General features: G+C 36.2%; 2 protein-coding genes across 2 annotated transcripts in view; one reads left to right on the top strand and one right to left on the bottom strand.

Moving 5' to 3' along the window:
* Positions 1-27,398, bottom strand: part of LOC125780360 (uncharacterized) — a 114,428-nt gene that overhangs the window by 20,254 nt on the left and 66,776 nt on the right. The window lies entirely within an intron of this gene.
* LOC125775443 (putative uncharacterized protein DDB_G0272516) lies at positions 20,115-23,417 on the top strand. Its single transcript, XM_049446077.1, has one exon. The coding sequence runs from the start codon at positions 21,720-21,722 to the stop codon at positions 22,662-22,664; it is 945 nt and encodes a 314-aa protein (XP_049302034.1). The 5' UTR covers positions 20,115-21,719; the 3' UTR covers positions 22,665-23,417.

Genomic DNA, 27,398 nt, shown 5'->3' with positions numbered 1-27,398 from the left:
ACGGGACAAGGACAGAGACGAGTAGGTCCTTGTGACATTTACTACAGTGGCCATATAAAGGAGCGCAAGTTTGGTGTTGGATTCGTGGTGGGGGAGAGATTCCGTCGCCGAGTACTATCATTCACTCCGGAGAATGAACGTCTAGCCGCAATCCGCATCAAAGCGAGGTTCTTCAACATATCACTGATTTGCGCCCACGCCCCGACGAAAGAGAAGGACGATGTGACCAAAGATGCCTTTTATGAGTGCTTGGAGCGCACTTTAGAGAGATGCCCCCACCACGATGTCAAAATCGTGCTTGGCGACTTCAACGCCAGGGTGGGCAATGAAGGTATCTTTGGCACTACGGTCGCTAAATTCAGCCTCCACTAGGAAACATCCCCAAATGGGTTGAGGCTGATCGACTTCGCCGGGTATGGTTATCTGTAGTACTAGATTCCAGCATAAGAAGATACATCAAGCTACCTGGCTGTCTCCGGATCGAAAAACGACCAACCAGGTCGATCATGTTGTGATAGACGGAAGACACGTCCAGTGTTTTAGATGTGCGAGCGCTCCGAGGTCTTAACATCGACTCGGACCACTATATTGTTGCAGCCAAAATCCGCATCCGCCTCTGTGCATCAAAAAACGCACGCAAACAAACACAAGGAAGGTTCGACGTCGAGAAGCTGCAATCACAACAGACAGCCGAACGATTTTCTACTCGGCTTGCACTCCTGCTCTCTGAGAGCACTCGTCAACAACTCGGTATAAGAGAACTGTGCGACGGCATTTCAAACTCCTTACGTACAGCTGCAACCGAAACCATTGGTTTTCGGAAAGTGCAAAAGAACAGCTGGTATGACGAGGAGTGCCGTATCGCAGCGGTGAGAAAACAGGCTGCCTACCTCGCAACGTTACGATCGACCACAACACGTGCGGGATGGGATAGATACCGAGAGTTGAAGATGGAAGCGAGACGCATTTGTAGACAGAAAAAGGAAGAGACCAAAATGCGTGAGTACGAAGACCTTGATGAGCTGGCCGACAGGAGTAATGCTCGAAAATTCTACGAAAAAATGCGGCTTACAGAATGTTTCAAGACCGGAGCATACTCTTATAGAACCCCCAAAGTTATCTAGTCACCGATGCCCAGAGCATACTTAAATTATGGAAGGAGCACTTCTCCAGCCTGCTGAATGGCAGTGAACGTACAACGTCTGGAGGAGGGGAACCCGATTCCCCATTCGATGACGATGGAGCAGACGTTCCATTGCCCAACCGTGAAGAAGTTCGAATAGCAAGTACTCGCCTGAAGAACAGCAAAGCGGCGGTGGCCGATGGATTACCAGCCGAGCTATTCAAATACGGCGGCAAAGAACTGATAAGGAGCATGTATCAGCTTCTGATTGGACCTTATCAGTGTGGCTTTAGACCTGGTAAATCAACAACCGACCAGATATTCACCATGCGCCAAATCTTGGAAAAGACCCGTGAAAGGAGAATCGACACGCACCATCTATTCGTCGATTTCAAAGCTGTTTTCGACAGTACGAAAAGGAGCTGCCTTTATGCCGCGTTGTCTGAATTTGGTATCCCCGCAAAACTAGTACGGCTGTGTAAACTGACGTTGAGTAACACGAAAAGCTCCGTCAGGATCGGGAAGGACCTCTCCGAGCAGTTCGATACCAATCGAGGTTTCAGACAAGGCGACTCCCTATCGTGCGACTTTTTCAATCTGCTGCTGGACAAAATTATTAGCGCTGCAGAACTGAATCGAGCAGATACAATCTTTCATAAGAGTGTACAGCTGCTGGCGTATGCCGATGATATTGATATCATCGGTCTCAACACCCGCGCCGTTAGTTCTGCTTTCTCCAGACTGAACAAGGAAGCAACGCAAATGGATCTGGTAGTGAACGAGGGCAAGACGAAATATCTCCTGTCATCAAACAAACAGTCGTCGCACTCGCGACTTGGCTCTCACGTCACTGTCGGCAGTCATAACTTTGAAGTTGTAGATAATTTCGTCTATCTTGGAACCAGCGTACACACCACCAACAATGTCAGCCTGGAAATCTAACGCAGGCTTACTTTTGCCGACAGGTGCTACTTCGGACTGAGTAGGCAATTGAGAAGTAAAGTCCTCTCTCGACGAACAAAAACCAAACTCTATAAGTCACTCATAATTCCTGTCCTGCTATATGGTGCAGAGGCTTGGGCGATGACAACAACCGATGAGTCGACGTTGCAAGTTTTCGAGAGAAAAGTTCTGCGAAAGATTTATGGTCACGCATTGGCCACGGCGAATATCGCATTCGATGGAACGATGAGCTGTACGAGATATACGACGACATTGACATAGTTCAGCGAATTAAAAGACAGCGGCTACGCTGGCTAGGTCATGTTGTCCGAATGGATGAAAACACTCCACCTCTGAAAGTATTCGACGCAGTCTCCTCACAATAAGTTGACAATTTCTGTCTTCTTCATGCATAATTATTTCACGGTAAATTTTAGTAATGTCCGCTGTTAGTGCATACTTATGTAAGCAAAAACGAAGAAGAGTTGAATATAATTCTTCTTGGATGGTTGGACCTACCATCAAAAGTTCATTCAACGCAATTTGAGTTGAAGATCTATTCGAAGCATCAAAGACAACACGTAATTTAGTTGTTGTGCTCTCGAGCCTTAAAACGCATTGATGCGGAATGAAGTAGTGTGGCTCACTCGGGATCTTATTGTTTGTTGGGCTCATGTGACCCAGTGCTCTATATTCATTCATAAAGTCCAGATACATTTTACGAAGTTCTGGATCTTTTAATGTCCTTCTCTCCAGGGCCTGAAACCGCCGAACTGCGGTTTCATATGAGTGACCGAGTGACTTACGGTCAGCGTTAAAGGGCATTCTGACTTGAAGCCGTCCTGAAGGCAATACTTGAGTTGTATTTACGAAAAAAATTTCACACTCTTGTTGCTCTGGTGTGAATTTGATGTCATTTGATTCTGAAGGTAATTCTTCTAGAGTCCAAAATTTTTGGACTACTGAATCGATTGACGTTAAGTCTTCTTCACCTTGGCATAATGTGCTATGTAATTTGGGAGGAGAACTTATATTACTGGCGTATTTGCCAGATACAATCCATCCTAAAAGGGTTTTCTGAAGAGTTGGTTGGTTAGGACCATTTTTAATTTGGCCAACAGGTAAAAGATCGAAAAATGTTTCAGCACCCAATAGGATATCCACTTTTTTAGATTTGTGGAATTCTGGGTCCGCCAATTCAATATTGTGCGGAATTTTCCAGCCATTAACATTGATGTTATGGTCTGGATGATTTGCCGAAATGCATCGCATTACACAGAATAACGCCGAAAATTCAAAATTATTTAACCGCGACTTGACAAACGCGCTTAGTTTTGACCCCACTTTTGTATTGGAATTGCCAATTCCTATTACACTTAATGTTTTGTGCTGACGTCGAATCCGCAACTTTTGTGCCAAGTCCTCCGTCATAAAGTTGACCTGGGAGCCTGAGTCCAGCAACGCTCTCGCAGGCAGATAATCTCCACAGCTGGTCCTCACTAAAATTACTGCTGTTGCCAACATGACCCGATCCGGCATACTGGCTGTATGCATGGCATGAGTGGTTGATGGTTGCGGATGAGGTGCAGCGGGGAAGGAAACCGGATACTGGTGCAAAAGTGTGTGATGCGATCGATTGCACACGCGACATCGATCCGCTCTGCAATTAGAGAATGTGTGCCCTTTACGTAAACAATTTATGCATAAGGGCACCGATTTCACGAACTCGAACCTTTGCTGCACCGGAAGCGCCTTGAAGGTGGGGCAGGCAGTCAAATGGTGGTCCTTGGATTTGCACTGTTGGCAAGAGGCTGTCTCGTATTTGCAGCAACTAGCGCCGATTTGGTCCTGTCTATATGTTGGTGTTTCCCATGACTCGTACTCGACTTCGTCCTAGAGTGTGATGCTCCTTCCGCTGATAGCTGCTGGTATCGTCGATTTAGGGTGGCTTCACAGTCCTTCCACAGTGGCAGTTTGTCATAGTCCGGCGCTTCTTCCCATTTGGATCGGGTGGCAGGGTCAACCTTTTTCATTACATTGTGTATGATTGTTGCGTTCGTTATTTGTTTTTCATCACCCAGCGATAGCAACGAATTATATACCGCTGACACTTCGTCAATCATTGAACGCATGAACGCAGGGAAGGCGCAGAAGGCTTTGGGATTGTTGGCAGCTCAAAAAGTTTAGATATTGTATTAAAAAATATCAAACATTTATTATCGTAATCTTTTTTGAGACTTACCAACGCTTTCGGATAATCTTCATCCGACATCTGAAACGCTTGAACTGTTTCCAGAGCCTCTCCAGATAGACAATTAACCAAATGGTTAAATTTTTCTATATCTGGGATATTTGGATCGTTATGAACCAAGCTCTCGAACAAACTCATAAAATTTTTGAATTCTGAATATTCTCCCTCGAATTTTGGCAAATTCATTTTAGGGAGCCTTGAGCTGTGAGAAGCTACGAAAGAGGTTTCGGCTAGTGCAGTTTTGTTTTTTGCAAAAATTGACTTTATTATGGACTTCGTTTCAACGATTATGTCGTCTAACTCCCCTCGGGCCATGTCGTCTTCATCAATTTCTTCAATCTTTGATTGGCACTTCATTAATTTCTCACTATGTGAATTTATTATATCTAGACGACATTCCAATTCGATTGGATCTAAAGACATTGTCTTTTCGAGAAGGCCCGTTTTAATGCGCAAAATACTACTTTTCGCAACCGTTCTTTGGCGTCTTAACGATTTTAAGTCCGTCAATTCCTTACTTGGAGACAGGCTTGCGAGAGTTGGCTTTGGCTTGCTCATTTTGCGTTGGTTAAATTAAATTTCCGAAAAAAAGATTATAAACGTTGGCAACAGATATATTGAGAATCGATAACGAAAACGAAAAAATATATGTCGATTCCTAAATATACGAAAGCCAAACCAATAGCAATAAAACGCGGATCGAAAAAATTACGAAAAATAAAATAATTTAATTTTGCAATTAATAATTTTATCACCTTTATTTCAAAATAAAAGGCTACCGCAAATCTCAAAGTCCCTTATTCACTTTGAATTCGTATATGTCGGATCATATATTAATATATGTATATATGTATATATGTATGTTTGTATATTAAATACAAGGCAATACAATAAAATCAATGTAACATATGTAAAGTGAAAACGGAGAGCCAAAAACTGAAAGTGTGCACTTGTTTTGTTGCAGTTTGCCTCTTTTTTTTGCACTGCTTTCAGTAAATCGCACCCGTTACCTGGTGCGTCGGCTGTTTGCCCGCAGCTCATTCCCACGACGGCAGCGGATTGATGGCAGCAGCGACTTGATGGCAACGACGGAGTTATATCAGCAGCGACGGGATGGCAGCAGCGGAGCGATGATAGCAAAGTGATGGTAGCGAAGTAATTACCGCAGCAACGGATGATAGCAACGGTTTTAAGTTGACCGGTTTTTTCACTATGCGGCACTTTAAACAGTTTTTTAAAACTGTAACACAATTTTTTTTTTTTTAAACTGTAATGCAATTATATTATTACTTTTTTAGGGCAAACCCGTTTGAGCTTTTATTTGCGCCCACCACTGTACCCCATGAAAAAATTACCTTGCACTGTACCACCTTTTCTTATTATTTTTCCTCTGGTTTGGATATTAGGTGAAATTGTCACACGAACATTTAGCAACACACACTATGTATTTATATTACTGTATGTATATATGTACGAGGGCTGTCCGATAAATAACCGACCTAACCATGATGCACGCGACTTTTTCAAATTTTTTTTTTTTTTTTCCACATAGTCTCCTTGTAACTCCACACACTTCTCCCAGCGATGCTCCCATCTCTGCAACCCTTCCAAATAGTATTTGGCGTCTTTGTCTGCAAAATACGAGTTCACGAGAGAGATTGCCTCCTCATTTGACGAAAATCTCTGGCCGCCAAGCGCAGTTTTAAGTTGAGGAAACAAAAAAAAGTCGCTTGGTGCTAGATCCGGTGAATAAGGTGGATAGTCAAGCAGTTCGAACCGCAATTCGTGGATTTTCGCCATGGCGACTGTTGAGGTGTGAGATGGTGCGTTGTCTTGGTGGAACAACACTTTCTTGCAAACTTTTGCAAATGTGGCCGATTTTTCGAAATTTCTTCCTTTAGCGTGTCCAATAATGATGCGTAGTATGCTCCTGTTATAGTTTTTCCTTTTTCAAGATAGTCGATAAAAATAATTCCAAGGCTGTCCCAAAAAACACTCGCCATCACTTTCCCAGCCGAATACACAGCTTTAGGTTTTTTTGGGGCTGGTTCCCCCTTTTCAATCCACTGTTTAGATTGGATTTTTGTTTCGGGCGTATAATGATGAATCCAAGTTTCGTCTACAGTTATCAATCGGCGCCAAAACTCGGTCTTATTGCCTCTAAACTGAGCCAACAGAGCGCTGAAAATGTTCATGTGCCCACGTTTGTGGTCTAGCGTAAGCAATCGCGGCACCCAACGCGCGGACAGCTTTCTCATGCGCAAATCTTGGTTTAATATTATAATATGCACAATTTGAAGTATACACTTTTTTTTCAGATGTGCCGCTAGCTTCACGTTGAGGTCGGTTATTTATCGGACAGCCCTCGTATGTATGTGCACGCACTCCACAATAACTCCCTTTTTTTGTTTTTTGCTCTTTTAGGCTGAGGTAAGTATATGGGTATATATTTTAGCACTCCACTTTACAAATATGTATAATTATTATTTTTTTCACTGTGTTTAACACTTTTCACATATGTATGTATGTATATAAGTATTAAATACTTTTCACTCCACTTTTTATTTTTATTCTCACTTTAGTTTTGTGTTTTGTGATTCTTTTTCGTTTTTTGTGTTTCAGGTATCACTGCACTTGACCACTTTTAGTATATGTACCAATTATATGTATGTATGTGTATTTTTCTTTTGGTATCTTTTTTATTTCTTTACATGATATGTACTTGTATATTTGTTTTAGGTGTTGTTTTTTTTTTCTTTTTTATGTTTAATTTATTTCCACTTCACTTTCATGAAGGGCCGAAAACGAACGAATTGACAGGCAATTAGCACGAAATTAGTTAATTAACGAAAACGAAAGAAATGAAATATATACTAAGTTCACGCACTTAGTCCCGGCTCGGGCGCAATGAAAAATCTAAAGCGTTTTTGAGATGCGAAAAAATATGTACCTACTGGGAATGCGCGAACAATTTAAAGCCTAATGGCCTGTCACGAAAGCAAAATATTCCGATAAATAAAGAAAACACGTCCGATCGATTTCAGGTTCTTTAATACAATAGAGCATTATATTTCATTTTATGCAATCGCTTAGCCTAAATCTTAAACTAACGGCTTAATCTAGTGGTAATATAAGTATATGTTACAAAAAGGGGGGGGGGGGGTTTCGTTAAACATGGTACTAACTTATGTTAAGATAAGTATTAAGGTAAGTAATTTACGTAATAGAATTTCATAATTTAATTTTTATAATTCAATATTCTTAATTTTAGGTTTAAATATATATATATACTAGCTGACCCGGCGAACTTCGCCCCGCCCAATTTTTATTTTTTTTTTGGAAGTCATAGACTCGTATAACTTTACCACAAATAATATAAACTTCAAACAACGCATTTTCATTTAATGTTTTTAATGTTTGTAGCGCCATCTACTGTAACATACCGCACTTACTCAATACCGCTGTTAGCGCCACCAACTGGTGGATAAAATTTCCATAAATAAATAATGCGACTATAAGGAGAGTTATAAACTATCCTATCTTTCAAGTTGGACCAAACTGCACACAGCGTTAAAAATTTCATTAAAATCGGTTCAGTAGTTTAGGAGTCCATCGCAAACAAACAACGTGACACGTGATTTTTATATATTAAGATATTGTCGCTTCACGCAACAATCTCTTGTATTGAGTGTGAAATAGTTTGTTCAATTAAATTTGAGATTCTATTCTCGTTTATGATATCCTTTTGTGTCCTGCCAAATGATCTATATTCATATAGGTATGCGTCGTCAGTTTCGGAGAATATAATTTTTTTATTTTTTAGATTGCTCACTGTGTATGCTTTTATTAGCTTCACTATGTATGTATGTATGTATGATTTAATACAACACCTATCAACAATTCGACAACATAACTTGCGCAACCACTACATAACTTACTGACTTAAGCAAATCGCCGCAGCAGTTTCAGTAACAACGACTTGACTTCCGGCACGCGCACCCGAAATGCTTATGCACCTTCACAAGCCAATTCCTGGAAGTGCATCACGCCACCACACTGCAGGCTAGACGGAATTTAGGTATAAAATTATGTTAAGCACTAATTTTAGTCACATTTTATGTCAATCAATAAAGTAACGCGGTCGCGCTGCCATCCATGCAGCACCGTTGTTAAACGCGAAAACAATTTTGTTTTTTTTAGCTTTCTCAACGAGAGAAAGCTTAACTGGAGCCCGAGCGAATTGCAAGCGAGCGTAAAGCTGTTTGTACTAAAAGTCGCGTAAAGTGCAAGGACAACTTAGATGCAAAGGAAAAGTGTAAAAGTGTAAAAACTTAGCTAAAAAGTTAGGCGTAAAGCTACTTTGCTAAAAGCAAAAAGCGTCGATCGGTCGGTTCCTTAGTAGCTTAGGCAAAAAGGAGACATTACGTATCGGCCTAAGATCGCGGATATAAAAAAAATTTTAAACTAGAATAATAACAAAAAATACTGTAATAAAGTGTTGGACAATAAAAAAGAAAAATCTATATAAACAATATCCCTAAACGATCAAGGATAAAATAAGAAGTGAATGTGCAAAAAAAACTGTGAGAAAAATCTATCCTTAAACGAACAAAGGATAGTAAAAATATTTGACTTTCAATAAGAAAGCAAATATAAAGCAAGTTCTGTGAGCAGCGTTCTACATCAAAATAGTGCTGCTACCAAATCCTATTGAGCATTGAATGTGCGAAAGAAAAAAACTGTGAAACAAGTTAATAGAAGAGAAAAATCTAAAAGTGAACTATAAAACAAGTTCTGTGAGCAGCGTGAAATTCTATATCGAAGTAGTCCTGCTACCAAATCCTATTGAGCATTATAATCACACTATCAACTCCATCAACAGAAGTTACAACAGCATCAACAGCTTTAACTACAGAATCCGTAACGAAGGAAGAAAATACAAGCACAAAACCAGCGCTACAAGCAGTGAGTCGGTGCTATATTTTTTATTATTTCTAAATATATTTATAATTATATATATAGTATTTTGTAAAAATGGCAAATCCCAAAAACCTAGTTCGTCCACCAATTCTGATCTTGGGATGAGGAATCCCAAACTTCTGTCGCCCTCCCACAATCTGCTCAGTTATCAGTAGATGATTTGACTAGGCTAATATCGACAACTGCCACAGACATACTTAGACAACAAGGACCATAGGTAGTACAGTCAGTACTTAACCCCCCTCCGTCGCAAGTAGTAGACCAACAAATCGAGGATAGACATAGGAACAATTTAGGGGAATTAGATAAAATTCCTGACATAGTTAAATCCCTTAAGGGTTTTTCGGGACAGCCAGGAGAATACAACTCCTGGAAGAAAGGTGTTGATCGAATTTTGGCCATATACAAGCCATTGAAAGGACAACCAAAGTATTTTGGCATATTAAGTGTGATAAGAAATAAAACAGTCGGCAACGCCGACATCGCCTTAGAATCTTACAACACGCCGCTTGATTGGCAGGCCATATCAAAATGTCTAACGATGCATTATGGTGACAAGAGAGACTTGTCCACTCTCGAGTACCAAATGACGACATTGATACAAGGGAACAGACCCGTCCCTGAATTCTACCAGCAGGTGTATACACATCTTTCGCTGATTTTAAACAAGTTAGGATGCCTCGAAATGGGTAAGGAATCCTTGTGCCCCCTGACACAGGCATACAGGGACAAAGCGTTAGACACATTTATAAAAGAACTAAGTGGGGACTTACCCAGACTCTTAGGAATACGGGAACCGGCGGACTTGCCACAGGCTCTTCATCTGTGTATAAAACTAGAGAACCAAAATTTTCGCACAAATCATGCGACTAACGCAAGGAAAGGACAACCCCCTCAGCTGCCACCAAGGAGAAACTTTGTGCAGCAGCAAACACAACAATTTTATCCCCAACTGGCTCATTTTCCCAAGCCAAACTAACCTATTTGCCAACCTTTCTTGGTCAAATAGGGCAGCATAACGGCAATTACCCCCCTAGACCACCCAAACCCCAACAGCGGCCAAAACCGATGGATGTAGACCCAAGCATCCACTCCCTTAGGATAAATTATATGAATAGACCCACCCAAAACCAGGCTTATGGCAAAAGACCTCAGCCGACTGCTCATCATCAACCAAATAAATATCAAAGAACTTTTCGTCTAGCCACAGAACAGGCGGAAGATGAGAATATCGTTGAACAAACGAGCATTAATTTTTTAGCATGATAGGCTCTTCGCTACCCTATTTTGAAATAAAAGCGGAGAGCGGAAAAATCCCGAACTTGCAAGGAAGCGTATACCAAACGAGGTGCCCTTCTATGCAAAATCCGTTGTAGGTTGCATAAAAATATGCGAGCATACAAAAGCAAAGTTGTTTGATATGAACGAGGAGATAAAATTCTACCTCATGCCTTCTTTAGTAACTTTTGATGGCATACTAGGTAACGACACTCTAAAGGAGTTAGAGGCCGTAATTTACACAAACAAAAACTACATGAAAATAAGAAATGGTAAGGCAATAAGATTAAAGCAGCTGCCTTCTAAGGCAGTCAATGCAGTAAATATAAAAGAGGAAACGTTGGCTCCTCAAACGAAAACAAAAATGAATCACGTTGTCAACTCCCACAGAAATCTTTTCTCAGAACCCGATAAGAAACTTACATATACAACCAAAGTTGTTGCCCAAATTAGGACAACGAGTGATTCACCAGTTTACATGAAATTCTACCCATACCCCGCAGCTCTAAATGATGGTATAATAAGGCCGTCAAGGTCGCCGTACAACTCCCCAGTTTGGATTGTACCCAAAAAGGCGGATTCAGCGGGAAACAAACAGTACCGCATGGTCATCGACTACAGAAAGCTCAATGCAGTCACGACTGCGGAGAGGTACCCTATCCCCGAGATAACAGAAGTTATCTCCCAGCTGAGCAACAGCAATTTTTTTCTGTACTTGATCTAAAAAGTGGTTTTCACCAGATTCCACTAAAAAAATCTGACATTGAAAAAATCGCATTTTCCATAAACAATGGAAAATACAAATTCACGCCTTTACCTTTTGGCCTGAAAAATGCGCTATCAATATTCCAGCGCACATTATACGATATATTGCGAGAATATATCGGGAAATGTTGTTATGTCTATATTGATGATATAATAATCTTTAGTAAAACCGAGGAGGAACATCTCGGACACATTAAAACAATTTTTAGGGCCCTAGATGAAGCCAATATGAAGGTGCGGTTGGATAAATGCAACTTTTTTAAAAGGGAAACGGAATTTTTAGGTTACATCATTACACCAAATGGCATAAAAACCAATCCGGCAAAAGTGGGGGCAATTTCCAATTTTCCACAGCCCAAAAATTTAAAAGAACTCCGTAGCTTTCTAGGTATGTCAGGATATTACAGGCGATTTGTTAGAGATTACGCAAAAATAGCCAAACCCTTGACATCCCTTTTAAGAGGGGAAGATGGCCGAACGTCTAAAAACAAATCGGCCAACATTAAGATTGACCTTGATAAAAATGCAATCGAGTCTTTTATCAAAATTAAAAATTCCCTAACGTCCAAGGACATTATCCTTGCTTTCCCAGATTTCGAAAAGGAATTTGAACTGGCTACTGATGCCTCAAGCTTCGGCATAGGCGCAGTTTTGTCGCAAAACGATAAGCCGATAGCTTTTATATCGCGAACGTTGAGTAGAGCCGAAGAGCACTACGCAACAACCGAAAAAGAGATGCTTGCAATAATATGGGCATTAAACTCCTTCAGAAATTACCTATACAGTTCACGCAAGGTAAAAATCACGACCGACCACCAACCTTTAACCTATGCGCTAAGCAACAAGAATAGCAATAGTAAAACGAAGCGGTGGAAGGCGATCCTTGAAGAATATAACTATGAGTTATACTACAGGCCTGGCAAGGGTAACGTCGTAGCTGACGCCTTGTCTAGAATACCTCATGATACACCATTGAATTCGCTCTCTACAGCGACTCATTCGGATGGAAGTTCATCCCACAATTTAATATATAGCGTTGAAGCATCTATTAACGCATTCAAAAATCAAATATTCTTAAATAAAGACGTAATCTCGAGTTACCAATTCAAAATTATATTTCCAACGTATCATCGCCATCTAATCACCGAACCCGAATATACTGATGAAAATTTGATAGATATTTTAAAAAGATACCTTAATCCGTCCGTCATAAATTGCTTAAAAACGGATGAGCATATTATGGGAAAAATTCAGTTATTATATGCCTTACACTTTAACAAATATAAAGTTAGGTTTACCCAAATAATGGTAAAGGACATAACGAATGAACAAGAGCAAGAAGAAATAATAGTTAGCACCCATAATAGAGCACATAGGAATTGCAGGGAAAATAGAATGCAGATCCCAGAAAAATATTATTTTCTTGCAATGGCAAATAAAATGAAAAAAATTATGAAAAAATGCGAAACATGCAAAGCTAATAAATACGAACGGCATCCGCCAAAGCTGCAAATACAGGGCACTCCAATTCCACGGTTTCTTGGTCAAATAGTTCACTTAGATATCCTCATAATAGGAAAACAGTTGATTTTGACAGCCGCAGATAAATTTTCAAAATTTGCTGTCGCGAAACCCATACAATCTAAAGCTGCAGAGGATATCAGGCAACCTCTGAGAGATATACTACTTTCCCTCATACCGGAAACGGTAGTATTTGACAATGAAAGATCATTTAAATCTGAGTCAATAAATTTTATGATAGAGAATGAGTTCGGCATACAAATATTTCGAACAGCCCCTTACACCAGCTCCTCAAATGGACAGGTTGAACGGTTTCATTCAACTCTACAGGAGATCATGCGTTGCTTGCAAAGCGAAAAAACGCATAATTCTTTTAACGAATTACTGGAGAAATCGGTAAAAGAATACAATTATTCAATTCATTCCACTACCGCAATGAAACCCGTAGAAGCTTTCTTTGGCAGAAGAGTTTGTAGTGACCCAAAATTACTAGATAAGGATAGAGAGGAAACTGCCAAAAAATTATTAACTAAACTGAATATCGACCTTTTGTACCATAATAAAGATCGAACCCCGTTAAAACAATACGTCAGAGGAGACGAGACTTTCGTAAAAATAGACAAGAGAATAGGAACAAAGTTATCTTCTAAATACAGAAAGGAAATTGTAGAGCAGAACTACAATTCCACAATTAAAACTAAGTCAGATAAAATCGTTCACAAAAAAAATATTAAACAATGTTAAAATTATTTTTCCAGTTAGTCATAATGACCCGCTACTATACCTTTCTGATTCAACTAACGATGACATTGACCGTGATCACACAACAAATCGACATACAGGATCTTACCAACGACAACGGGTATCTACCCATTAAGACAGGAGAAGTAAGGACAATCAACCATTACGACAAAATTTTACATTTCATCAATTTAACGAAATATGAAGAAACGCTATCGCTTATTTCAGGCAACATTAACACTCTAAAAGCAATCACTTTTGAGGACAGATTTCTTGACTCAATCCATAAAAATTTTGTTTTATTAGAAGCTAAGTTAGACGGTTTGCATCCGCACTTTAAAGTCAAACGAGGCTTACTCAATATCGTAGGAAAGGACTAAAATTTATAGCAGGCTCCATGGACAGTGACGATGAAAAAGAAATTAGGGACGCTCTCACACAAATTCATAACAACGAAGAAATTACCACGAATAATGTTAACAATTTAATGCAAATTAGCGACTTTCTTTCTGGACAGATAACGAACATTACAGACCACATAAACAAACAACAAACTGTTATTAGTAGTTACATAAACGAATTTACTGAATTAGCACAAAATAAAATAAAGACAATAGAGGACGAAATTCAATTCATCATGCATACTTACCAAATTAACAACGACATATCACTTTTACGCAATCACGTAGATGACATCGGACAAATCATTTTTTCAACTAAATTAGGTATCTTGCCAACGGACATTCTAACCCCTACTGAACTGAATCATATTAGCAATTTTGAAAGTTACAGCCACATTAGAACAGCCGTACTATTCCAGGAAAATACAATCATCCCTCCTCATACCTCAATATTCCCAGAATACATTATTCAAAATAAAGTTTGAACCCATCCCAAACATTAATAATAAGTCAGTAATACTAAGCCATTTAGAAATCCTTGTAGACGAGGGCAATAAAATGTACCAATTAGAAATTAAGGATAATTTAGAAAAGAATATTATAAGAATTGAAGACACATGTATAGGCAATATATTAATGTTTAAAGAAGCGAGCTGTAAGTTTGAAAATTTTGATAAACCTGATGTAATAGAAGCGCTACCAGGCACCCTTGTATTTAAGAATTTTACATAATTCAAATATAACCCAAAATTGTAATAAACAAAAGATAAGCCAAAAAGGCACATTTTTATTAAGGTTCGGAAAATGTGAGATAAAGATTTCTAATAGAACATATTTCAATGTAAACTTGAGGATATTTGAAACATTTGTATTACCAAATGTAATAACAGAAATAAATGATACAAACGAAATTAATAAAGTAATAAAGATGGAAGCATTGTACATAAAACAGCTTCAGCATGAAAATAATTTTAAATTACTAAAGAATGGAAACAGTGTATCCTCAATAATTAGCTTAAGTTTTGATATTTCAATTGTTTTAATTATAGTAGTCACTACTGCAATTTTAATAATAAATCTCAACGAGAGAAAGCATAACTTATGGATGTAAATATGTATGTGTGTATGTATGGATGTATGTATGTGTGCATGCATGTATGTAACTTTTTTAAGTGGTACTGAAACGTAGAAGTTTAAGCAGCTTACCAAAAATATGCAACATCTATATAAAACTAGTTTGAGTAGCATATACCGAAATATACATATGTATATCCTTAAGAAAATATACTTTATATAGATATACTTATGTATATAAGTATAACCGCGCACCAGAAGAAATAATATCAAATAATGCAAAACATGTGACTTTTAGGTAATAAAAAAATTAATACTTATAATAAAAATTTTGTAGTAAAAAAAATTCAGATACTAGTTTTCAAAATGCCCGAGAAGCAACTGCAGTAGAAAACTCCTTTTTAATACTCTTTTATTAGCTTCACTTGTATGTATGTATGTATGTTTGTAACTTTTTTAAGTGGTACTGAAACGTAGAATATTTGAGCGAAGGCGATAGTAAGTTTAAGCAGCTCACCAAAAATATGCGCTTAAAAGTATGTAACATCTATATAAAACTAGTTTTAGTGACATTTAAATAGCATACTGATTTGGGCGTCGACCGTTCATAAGATGCAAGGTTGTACATTAGAACATGCAGTAATTTATCTGGGCTCTCGACTGTTTGCTGCTGGACAAGCTTATGTAGCACTTAGTCGTTGTAGATCTTTGGACTGTATTCGAATTAAAGAACTGGGCTGTTCAAAGTTGACAGGTAAAACCCCGCGTAATAGTGAAGCTTTAGAAGAAATGATTCGATTAAGAAGTAATAATTCGTAATGTCGTCAATAGAACTTGGTCGCCAAATAATGTACCAATTAGTCAATGAAAGGTTACGAGTAGATATTAAATGCTGCCTAAGTATCGATTTACTTAACCGATACTACATGCATGCATTATACAAAGAATTATTTTTCACTTTTTAGTTTGATATGCTTTAAAAGCGTGGTTTTTAGTTTTTTAAACTATATTTATGTATATTATTAAATTCAATAGGAGTGTTACGAATGTTATCTTTATGTAAGACATGTTATCTTCCTCCTCTCTCTACTAAAACTGTGTCCTCACGGTTTTCTATAACTATGTATTTTAAAAATTTTTGTTCTGTTTTTGTACGTCGTTTTGAGAGTGCGTAAATTATTTGTTTTGGTTCATAAAATTTTTGTGTTCTTTATTTATTACGATAATCTAAAACTTTGTCTTTGTTTTTTTCAATCAATTGTTTTATTTCCGGATAATTCTTCCTGTTGAAAAATACTTCCACTGGTTTTTGTTTTGTCACCGAGTGTATTGTCCTATTATACTCGTATGCTGCGTTAAATATTTCCGTAACTGGATCGGTGTTATTTTGTTTAGCTAATGTTGCTGCGATTTCTATCAGTTCTTGCTATGCAAGCGTTCAACTGAACCGTTTGATGTCGAATGAGCTGTTGGCGTACGATTATGTGTCATATGTAGTCGTCGGTATAGTGACATACTACAAGTTACCCTGCCAACCATGGCTACCCGCTTGTGACAAATATTCCAATACAACTACAGATTTTTTCTCCATACATTAACACCAACGCACATTTTCGGGTTATTTTTTGTTTACGTAAATGATTGTTTCATTTCTTGATTTATTTCAATGAGTGCGAAGGAGAAAACATAATTGTCAATAGTGACAACAGAAAATCCCAAAAAGGGTAATAAAAAAACGATTGAAAGACGCATGTCGTTCGTGATCGTACCATCGTAAAGGAGGCTCGTACAACAAGAAGGTAAGTAAATGAATTTTATGTGACTTTTTAACAATATTTTGAAAATAATTACTTCATTTATTTTTATAGCATTGGAAATCAGAACTGAATTGGAAGTAGCAGCAGCAGCAATATCATCAGAAACAGCAAATATCAATTGTTAAGTAAGTACGAGTATGTGAAAATAAGCGTGTGTTGTTTGAAATTGGACTGCGCAGACTTCAATATATGCGCACAATCCAATATAATTTGTGAAAAAAATGTTTGTTTTATATTTTAAATTATCAGATAATATTTATATTTCTTTCAGATGTTATTATTATTTTTATTTAATTATTCTTTCCTTTCAGATTTTTTCTCTATTTTTATTTAATTAATCTTTGCTTGCAGAGTAAATTCTATTTGTAACGGGTGATTTTTTTGAGGTTAGGATTTTCATGCATTAGTATTTGACAGATCACGTGGGATTTCAGACATGGTGTCAAAGAGAAAGATGCTCAGTATGCTTTGACATTTCATCATGAATAGACTTACTAACGAGCAACGCTTGCAAATCATTGAATTTTATTACCAAAATCAGTGTTCGGTTCGAAAATTTTTTATCGACAAATTTTGTTCAGCGATGAGGCTCATTTCTGGTTGAATGGCTACGTAAATAAGCAAAATTGCCGCATTTGGGGTGAAGAGCAACCAGAAGCCGTTCAAGAACTGCCCATGCATCCCGAAAAATGCACTGTTTGGTGTGGTTTGTACGCTGGTGGAATCATTGGACCGTATTTTTTCAAAGATGCTGTTGGACGCAACGTTACGGTGAATGGCGATCGCTATCGTGCGATGCTAACAAACTTTTTGTTGCCAAAAATGGAAGAACTGAACTTGGTTGACATGTGGTTTCAACAAGATGGCGCTACATGCCACACAGCTCGCGATTCTATGGCCATTTTGAGGGAAAACTTCGGACAACAATTCATCTCAAGAAATGGACCCGTAAGTTGGCCACCAAGATCATGCGATTTAACGCCTTTAGACTATTTTTTGTGGGGCTACGTCAAGTCTAAAGTCTACAGAAATAAGCCAGCAACTATTCCAGCTTTGGAAGACAACATTTCCGAAGAAATTCGGGCTATTCCGGCCGAAATGCTCGAAAAAGTTGCCCAAAATTGGACTTTCCGAATGGACCACCTAAGACGCAGCCGCGGTCAACATTTAAATGAAATTATCTTCAAAAAGTAAATGTCATGAACCAATCTAACGTTTCAAATAAAGAACCGATGAGATTTTGCAAATTTTATGCGTTTTTTTTTTTTAAAAAAGCTATCAAGCTCTTAAAAAATCACCCTTTATTTAATATATTTCATTTGTTCAGAAAATATTAATTTTTTCTTTCAGATATTATTATCATTTTATACAATTAATGTTTTTTTTTCTTTTAGTTAATACAAATTCAATAATTACATTGCTCTTTACATTTATTTACAGGTTTTATTACCTTTACATTATTTTCAGGTATTTGTCTATTATAATCTTTTTAATTACTCGATGTATTGTCAGTTTCTTCCATGTGTCTGAAGGTTTGTTCTGGCTGAGATTCAGGTTGTTAGTGTGTGTTGATCCTTTGTATCTTTTGCGGAATGATCTTTCTGTTAGAATTTGTACCTAGGTTTGTAGGTTCGTCAACATCCATGCGTTCTTGTGGAGGTTGGTACATATATATTAAATACTCTTTGAGGTTGTGCATAATTGTAATTGTTCCTCCTTTGTTGCCTTGGTTGAAATTGATTTCGCCTGAAGTTGTTATTATGATGATTAGGTTGATTATATTGGTTTCTTGACCATTGGTATTATTCTTTTGTGGTATTATTCTGTGTTGATTAGTTGGTGTTTGCCAAAAGTTATTAAATTTTGTTTTTGGATTTCGATAGGTCGTCTTAGATTTTTATTTTCACTAGTTTGTTGTAATCGTATTTATATTTGTTGTATAGGTTTGCTTTAAGCTTTGATATTGATTAGATGCTAAGGCTGTTGTCAAATTTTGATTTTTTAATCCTGTGTTGTTATTTATTTCTGTTTTTAGAAGGTCCACTGTATTTTTAATCAGCTTACTGTGCAGTGACAATGTATATTGGAAATAGTGCGTGATATAGTGCGTCCAAAGCTTCCATGATACTGTAGGAGTTGAGAGGTGTGTTGTTGCATTCAAGTAACATATCTGCATGTCCCGTGATTCTTCTTCTGAAGGTTCTAATGATATTGTAGAATTGAGGTGTGTTCTAGAATACTTGGAGTGGTTCCATGACTTTCATTACATGTGACTTCCATATCGTATATTCTTCTTTGTTTCCTTGGAAAATAGGTAATTCCGTTATAACTTCGATTTGTACATCTGTTACATTCTGATATTGCATCGTGGCTTCTTGGTATATTGTTGGAGTGGAAGTTGCGCTAGTGTTAGGATTTGTAGTTTGGAACATCCGTAATATTAACTCCTTGTCCTTTCTTCGTGCAATTTCGAGAACTGAGCCTGAATGTAGGACATTATGTAGTTTTCAGGAGTAGTATGGACTGTAGCTGAAGGATTTATGTCCTCGTTTGGCATTGTCCGTTTTGCTCCTTGACTCATTTTCTGAGTGTCTATCTTCGTTAAGGAAGATTTAAAGATTTTGGCTTTCTTTACTAAAGATTTCTGCTTAAGGATTTATATGTCCTTCTTTATGCCCTTCGAAGATTCTTAAGGATGCCGAAGTCCTGTTGTGCGATCTCCTCCTTCATAGCAAAGAGCGGTTGAGCCCCCAGTTAATTCATGTACTTATGAATGGTTAAAAAATATGTATTTACTTTTGCAGAATAAGATCTTTATTCTAGAAATTCACATACTTAAATGAACATGTTTTCGTATTATCCTATGGGTTATAAATTATTCGTTAAGTTGAGAACATATTCATGTTTTGTGGCTTAGGTCTAAAGCAGTGTTGTCCAACGTGACTGTGTGCACGTTACGCTTGTGTTGGTTATTCTTCGTCAACTGATCGCAAAATTCTGCTTTGCTTGCCTACGAAGTTGAATACAGTTGCACAATCGTGCTTTCACAGACACTTGTCGCGACATGTTGGTGTGAGGTGTCTGGCACTGTCCGTGCGCTATTGTGCGCATAGGCCGTGGACAACGCTGGTCTAAAGTCTAATTGTAGTTATTATTTGCTGTAAACAAGTGCTTATCGTGCGGCCTATGCATGTCTTACATTCGGTATGAGTTCAAAGTCTTGAGTTTGATACTCTTGTTAATTTGATTAGGGCAGAATTAGCTTTATCAGCGTTTCTCATATACTTGTGTATAAGTGTCGTTGATACTGGTATTAACTGGCACCCTGAAATTTGTCAAGCGTTTTTGAGAATTAAAATTGTTTTGGGATGCGTGTTTGTTTAATATTTTTAAATATTTCACTTCACAGAAATTAACCAATTGCCTGTACCTAAAATACTTAACTTTTCCGAAAATTGCGACGGCGAATTCGATTGGGGTCTAATTACAATTGATATTTATTCCAGTTAATATTTCACTTCCTGACATGAAACTTAAGCTAACAGGATAAAAGCGTTTGGAATGTAAGTATGTATGTATGTATGTACAAAAAAGAGGTGAGCATAATTCATTTCGTTAACTTATGGTAATAGATGAAGGTAAGCATATTTAATATTATTAGGGTAAGTATTTTTACACAATGTTCAAAATTGAACATGTTCGTTGCTGCCAGACAAGGACAACAATATTATACTTAAATCTTTTATATATTTCAATGTTAAATAAGATAAGAAATAATCTAGCTATTGTAATCATACAGTCCACTAGTAATAGATATCTATGAGTGACATTGCTACACTCACTCAAACAATAAATTAATAGATATCAATACGCTCTTATACGTCTTATACGTTAGAAGTAAAATAATCGAGATGACCTTCTGTAGCAGTTATTAAGCAAGGATGAGTTAGTCATTAAGCAAACATTGAAATGTGACGTATTAATTCCCTATTGTAATATTTAAATTTATTAATAGATTAAAATTAAATCCAATAAACTAATATTAAAATTTCACTGGCGCAGTCGGTAGGATCTACGAAAAAAGATCCTTAAACGAACCTACAATTAAAAAATTAATAATAATCATAATAATAAAAATAAAGTTAATAAAAATAAAAATAAATACACGCGCTGAATAAAAAACGGCATATTCTATTGTCATGCCGTTGGATGTCAATGTCAAAGTAAAGCAGTCCAATGTCAAATAAAGATCAGTGTAGTGTCTTTCAATATCATATCAATGTCAATGTAAATTAAGGACAAATTAATGTCAAAGGAAAGACATCTACAATACAAAAAAAAAATTATTAAGACCGGTTCCAGTGATAGTGACAGTTTACACGAAAGAACGAGAACTTAAATACAAAAAAAAAATTAATCAAATCGGCTTCAGTGATTTACACGAATATTAACTAGTTAAGAGACTCAAAAAACTCACAGTGTATGAAAATTAATACTCTTGACAATAAAGAATTCGTGTATAAAAAGAGAGCTTTAGAACAAATACTACTAAAGTAAAGAAAAATTTTACCGATATCTATTACTTAATTTTGTTAAGATAATTTGATAAAAAAAAGAACTATATAAAAAACAATTGATCTTAATCTATATACTGCTCTTATCAATGCGCGTTGAAGAAGAGTTAGAAACTATAGACAAAAAGTTGAGCTCTCTTAGTATAAATAAAGAAATAACAATGACCGAAGGAAGAGAAAAGCGTGATCTCGTTATGCAAACCATTAAGCTGATTCAACCGTTTGACGGCAACAAAAACTACTTAGCGATGTATGTATGTCGACAGCATGGATAGCGTTGTACCTCGGTACACAACTATCTCTTCAGAAGAGGCTGCATTTTATTTCAACTGTGTTACCTGCACTCTAAGAGGTTCTGCTCTTGATATTGTAAGACGGGAGCAACCGTGTGATTGGACAACACTACGACAATTGCTTATCGATGAATTTGGCGAACATACACCTGTATCTACTCTTATTTTGGAAATCAGTAATATAAAATTTAAGAATAGTGTAAAATTATTGTGCGAAGAAATTAACATCGAAGTATGTAGAGTAAAAGATTGCATTAAATTAAAAAATGAAAATATATCCACTAAAACATTTTTGTACAAAGAGCTAGATCAGATTAGTTTAAAGACGTTGAAAAGGGAATTGCCAAATTATTTAACAGCATTAATAAACGCAAATTTAGTAACTGACCTTAAGTCCGCAGTTAAAATTTTGAAAGAAAATAATGTTTTTGAAGATGATAGAAGATTGAGCAAAACCAAACAAAATCATAATCAGAGAAACATCCCATTTCCCAGAGTTCCTAACTTTTCTCACATAAATTCAAATAGAGAAAATGGTAACGAGTTTCAACATTTTTGTCCGTCTAATGTAAATCGATTTTTTGACTATTCTCATGACAATAACTATCAGGGATATGCATTGCCACCTAATAACGCAAATCATTTTTATCATTCAAATCCAAATGGATGGATTTATCACCCACAAATGAATACAACTTTGAATTGTCCTAATAGTTATACTAATAGAAATAATTTTAATGCGCATAATGACAATAATGTACCTAAAATAAATTCGCAACAAACAAGAAGGCAAAATGAAAGTAATTCGAATCAATCTAGAATAAGGCGATACGGCGCTCCTCAACCAATGGAATTTGAGTCATCAAATTTTCAATTAGAAGCCTCGGAGGATTACCAACAATAGAATTAAAGATTGAACATAAATTTATAAGGTTTTTGATAGATACGGGGTCTTCTGTTAGTTTAATTAAGCCCCAAGTTCTTAGTAGTAGAATCGTTGAAGTTGAACCAATATTATTAAAAACAGTTACAGGAAAGGTATTACTTAAACAAATTCAAGAAGTTTTCGACAATTACCATAACCACAAATTGACGTTTTACGTTTATAATTTTTCCGATAATTACGACGGATTATTAGGCTACAATACACTTCGTCAGCTCAACTCTAAAATCGATTTAAAAAATAATACGATTAGTTTACAAGGACATATATACAAATTTTTCAACACTGTTAAAAATTATACACACACAAACTTACTAACCGAGTTGAAAGTCAATGATGGTCAATTTACTAACACATTCAGACTCAACCATTTAAATAATGAAGAATCGGAAAAATTGAATAAATTACTGAAGAAACACAAAACTTTATTTTACAAGGAAGGTGAGAAGCTTACATTCACCCACAGAATTAAACACAAAATAAAAACTATTCATGAAGATCCCATCTACGTTAAATCCTATAGGTACCCAGAAGTACATAAAGCGGAAGTAAACAAACAAATAAAAGATATGTTAGAACAAAAAATAATTTGCCACAGTACTTCTCCATATTCTGCACCGATTTGGGTGGTACCTAAAAAGCTAGATGCTTCAGGTAAAGACAAGTGGAGAATCGTTGTAGATTACCGTAAGTTAAATAATATTACTGTGGATGACAAGTACCCCATTCCAAACATGGACGAGATACTGGACAAGTTAGGTAGATGTTTATACTTCACGCCTTGATTTGGCGCAAGGATTCCATCAAATCGAAATGGATCCAATAGATAGACAAAAAACAGCTTTTTCTACACAAAATGGCCACTTCGAATTTTTGAGAATGCCATTCGGTTTAAAAAATGCGCCAGCCACCTTCCAACGGCTGATGAATACAGTCTTGGACGGTCTAATTGGGAAAGATTGCATGGTGTATTTAGATGATATAGTAGTTTTCAATACATCTCTGCAGGAGCACATCGAATCTCTCGATAAAGTGTTTCAAAGATTAGCTGAAGCGAATCTAAAAGTGCAGCCGAACAAAAGTGAATTTTTAAAACAAGAAACCGAGTTTCTTGGCCATGTTATTACCCCTTCCGGCATAAAACCAAATCCTAATAAAGTCGTAGCAATTTTAAATTATCCGATTCCCAAAACGGAAAAGGAAATAAAACAATTTTTGGGTTTAGCGGGATTTTACCGCAAATTTATACAAAATTTTTCAAAAATAACAAAACCCTTAACAAATTGTTTAAAAAAAGGCAATATAGTGAATAATTCAGATAAAGAATTTATCAGAGCCGTAGAAACTATCAAGTTATTAATAACAAAAGAGCCGATCTTGGCGTATCCAAATTACGAGAAATTATTTACGTTAACGACAGACGCCTCTAATGTAGCATTAGGAGCAGTATTAAGCCAAAATGGACATCCGATCTGTTTCGCCAGCCGTACACTCAATGAACATGAGTTGAATTATTCGGCAACAGAAAAAGAGCTCTTGGCAATGGTATGGGCTACGAAATACTTCAGACCGTATTTATATGGCAGAAGGTTCTTAATAAATAGTGATCATCGCCCTCTGCAATGGTTACATAATTTAAAAGAGCCAAATGCAAAACTGCAACGGTGGAAGATTAGGTTGAATGAATACGATTTTGATATCAAATACATTCCTGGTAAAGAAAATCATGTTGCCGATGCGCTATCTCGCGTTAAAATTGAAGAATGTAACGTTAATGAAGTAACTGCTTCGAATGTAGCCACAATCCATTCCGCTAACGAAGACTCCGGTGAGTTTATTAGAATTGCCGAAAGGCCATTAAACGTATTCAGAAACCAACTTAAACTAATAAGATCTAACCAAAATTGTACAAACACATGCAAAATATTTTCTAACAATCTTACTACTATAACTTATACGGCACTAACAACTGAGTTTATAAAGGACATAATTAAAACTTATTTATTAAACAAAAATACAACAATACTTATGACAGATGACGACGACTTTATACAATTGCAAAACATTTATAATAGACTGATCACTTCAAACAGATTTAAAATTTACCGAACCATGAAGGAATTAGAAAATATTGAAGATTATTCGGACTTCAAATCAAAAGTAATAGAAATTCACCTCGAAGGATTGCATCAGGGAATTGAAAAAGTTGCAAATTGCTTCAAGCAAAAATATTACCACCCTAATTACGTTAAGGAGATAACTAAAATAATTAATGAATGTGAGTTATGCAACCATTGCAAAAACGACCATATTTCGAACAAATTACCATTTAAAGTTACGCCTCCTGTGTATGAGACTCGAGAAAAGTTTGTAGTAGACTTTTGGAAATGGGATGATGAAAATTATTTAACATGTATTGATTTATTTTCCAAATTTGCTGCAGCTGAAAAAGTATCAGCTTTAAATTGGTTAGAAACTAAGAAAGCTCTCCTAAAGATTTTTAATTTTATGGGACCTCCGAAAACATTAAAAATAGATCAGGACCAAGGTATCAATAATGTTAGCATAAAGCAGTGGTGTCAACAATTGAATATAGCAGTCGAAGTCACAACTGGGAAAACTGGTATTGGTGACATTGAACGGTTTCATAAAACGATGAATGAAAAACTGCGAATTATTTGTAGCTCTGGGGATAAAGAGTTGAAATACCTTCAAATTGAGCAAGCACTATTTACCTACAATCATGTTATTTCTCATTCCACTACAGGTGAAAGTCCGTATAACATATTTTTTAATCGAAAACACCCAAAAACAAATCCCCAATTAATTAAAGAACGAAGAATAAATAACATAAATCAAAACCGTCAAGAAAAAGAAATAGATACGAATTTTGTTAGCGCCGAAACCTCTAGGAAAAGATTAGATAAAATTAGTAACCCTTATAAAAGAGTAAGACTTGTTCAAACCGAGTCTGATGGGGAACATCATGTAGTAAAGTTTAAAAACAGAAAAGTAAGAAAATACAAAAGCCAATTTAAAAGAAGAAAAAAATATGTCTAACTGATTTATGTTTACAATTTAGTTTTAGTCTTTAAATATTTAATATTTTGTACAAAACAAAAAACAATCCAAATGGGTTAAAGCATTTACTAATATTATTAAGCATCCCATGAACCTGTTAACATTTTAGTTCTACTTATTTTGTAAATAATAAAAACCAAAAAACGCAATGAGGACATTGCAATATTTTAAGATGGGAGGAGTGACATTGCTACACTCACTCAAACAATAAATTAATATCAATACGCTCTTATACGTCTTATACGTTAGAAGTAAAATAATCGAGATGACCTTCTGTAGCAGTTATTAAGCAAGGATGAGTTAGTCATTAAGCAAACATTGAAATGTGACGTATTAATTCCCTATTGTAATATTTAAATTTATTAATAGATTAAAATTAAATCCAATAAACTAATATTAAAATTTCACTTATGTTTAAATATATTGAACATACATACACATATACATAAAATAAACACATAAAAATGTATGCATTGATATGCAGCATACAAACATATTTGAGGCACGCATGCATTAATATGTGACACGCATGCACTCAAGAAATATCTAATAAACATATATACATATTTACTTAGGTTTGGGCAATTGATTAGAAATGCACATGTGCACTTGAAAACAACCCAAACCAAGCAATATAAATTATACTTCTATGACAGCACACACACACACACACACACATGTATTGTATTGTGTAGTTAAAAACAACCCCAAGTGGTGTGCTGTAAATATATGTATATATATTTAATTAGATAAGTTAGACTTTTAAAATAGTATATAAGGTTTCCAAATTTATAAATAAAACTAGAATGAAATATTCTCAGCTCGACTAAAGACGTTTTTTAATTCCCCCCACCAGTGGTAAGGATTACTAAAATCTTTGTTGAGTTTAAGTTTGATCTTACAAATCAAACAGTTTGATATATAATTTCAAACATTTGGTCCTTCGAGCCGGATAAGTAGCTCGAGCCAAAATTGTAAGACCTGTATGGATAAAATACAGGCAACATGTGTAAAAGTCCTATTATATACGTATATATAGGCAATATAAAAGCCCTGTTATTTACACAGGCAAATTAATACAGAAATTGTAAGACGGGTCCATATTCCCGCATATTCATTTGATCACATAAGCCGTTTTAGTACGAAACTAAACGCTGTGTAAAACTGTTTATTTAAAAAAATTATATATTCAGCGGCTGTGAATCGAGGCACAGCAAGGTCAACCAGGCGACCAAAACAATAACCTCCAACTATTTTTTTAAAGAATAAGAACAGTTTAGTAAAAAATATTAATTAAAAATGTCGAACATTGCGGACATGTCTAAAGTAAAAGACCAAAAGACTGAATCTCTAGTGCAGAGAATGCAAAATAGAGCACACAGTCTTCGATATTACATCGATGAAGGGAAAATGAATTTATTTAGCACCAATGAAAAAGTGCTAGAAACTTGTGAAAACCACATTAGAAATATGTGGAGGTTATTAGAAAAGGATTATGAATAACTATGTGGAATACCGTACTTAACGAATTATAAAACGGAAGTGGAAGACTTAGAACAGCAAGTATATGAAATAGTGTATACATTAACTAAACAAATAATTTTTGTAACAAAA

This window comes from Bactrocera dorsalis, chromosome 1 (genome assembly GCF_023373825.1).
Source record: "Bactrocera dorsalis isolate Fly_Bdor chromosome 1, ASM2337382v1, whole genome shotgun sequence".
Lineage (NCBI taxonomy): Eukaryota > Metazoa > Arthropoda > Insecta > Diptera > Tephritidae > Bactrocera > Bactrocera dorsalis.
Note: the sequence above shows the minus strand (reverse complement) of the source record. Positions and strands in the feature narration are given on the sequence as shown.

What these genes read in the sequence shown, in the direction of transcription:
- LOC125775443 (XM_049446077.1), top strand. Translation starts at nt 21,720, where the DNA reads ATGTATGTCGACAGCATGGATAGCGTTGTACCTCGGTACACAACTATC.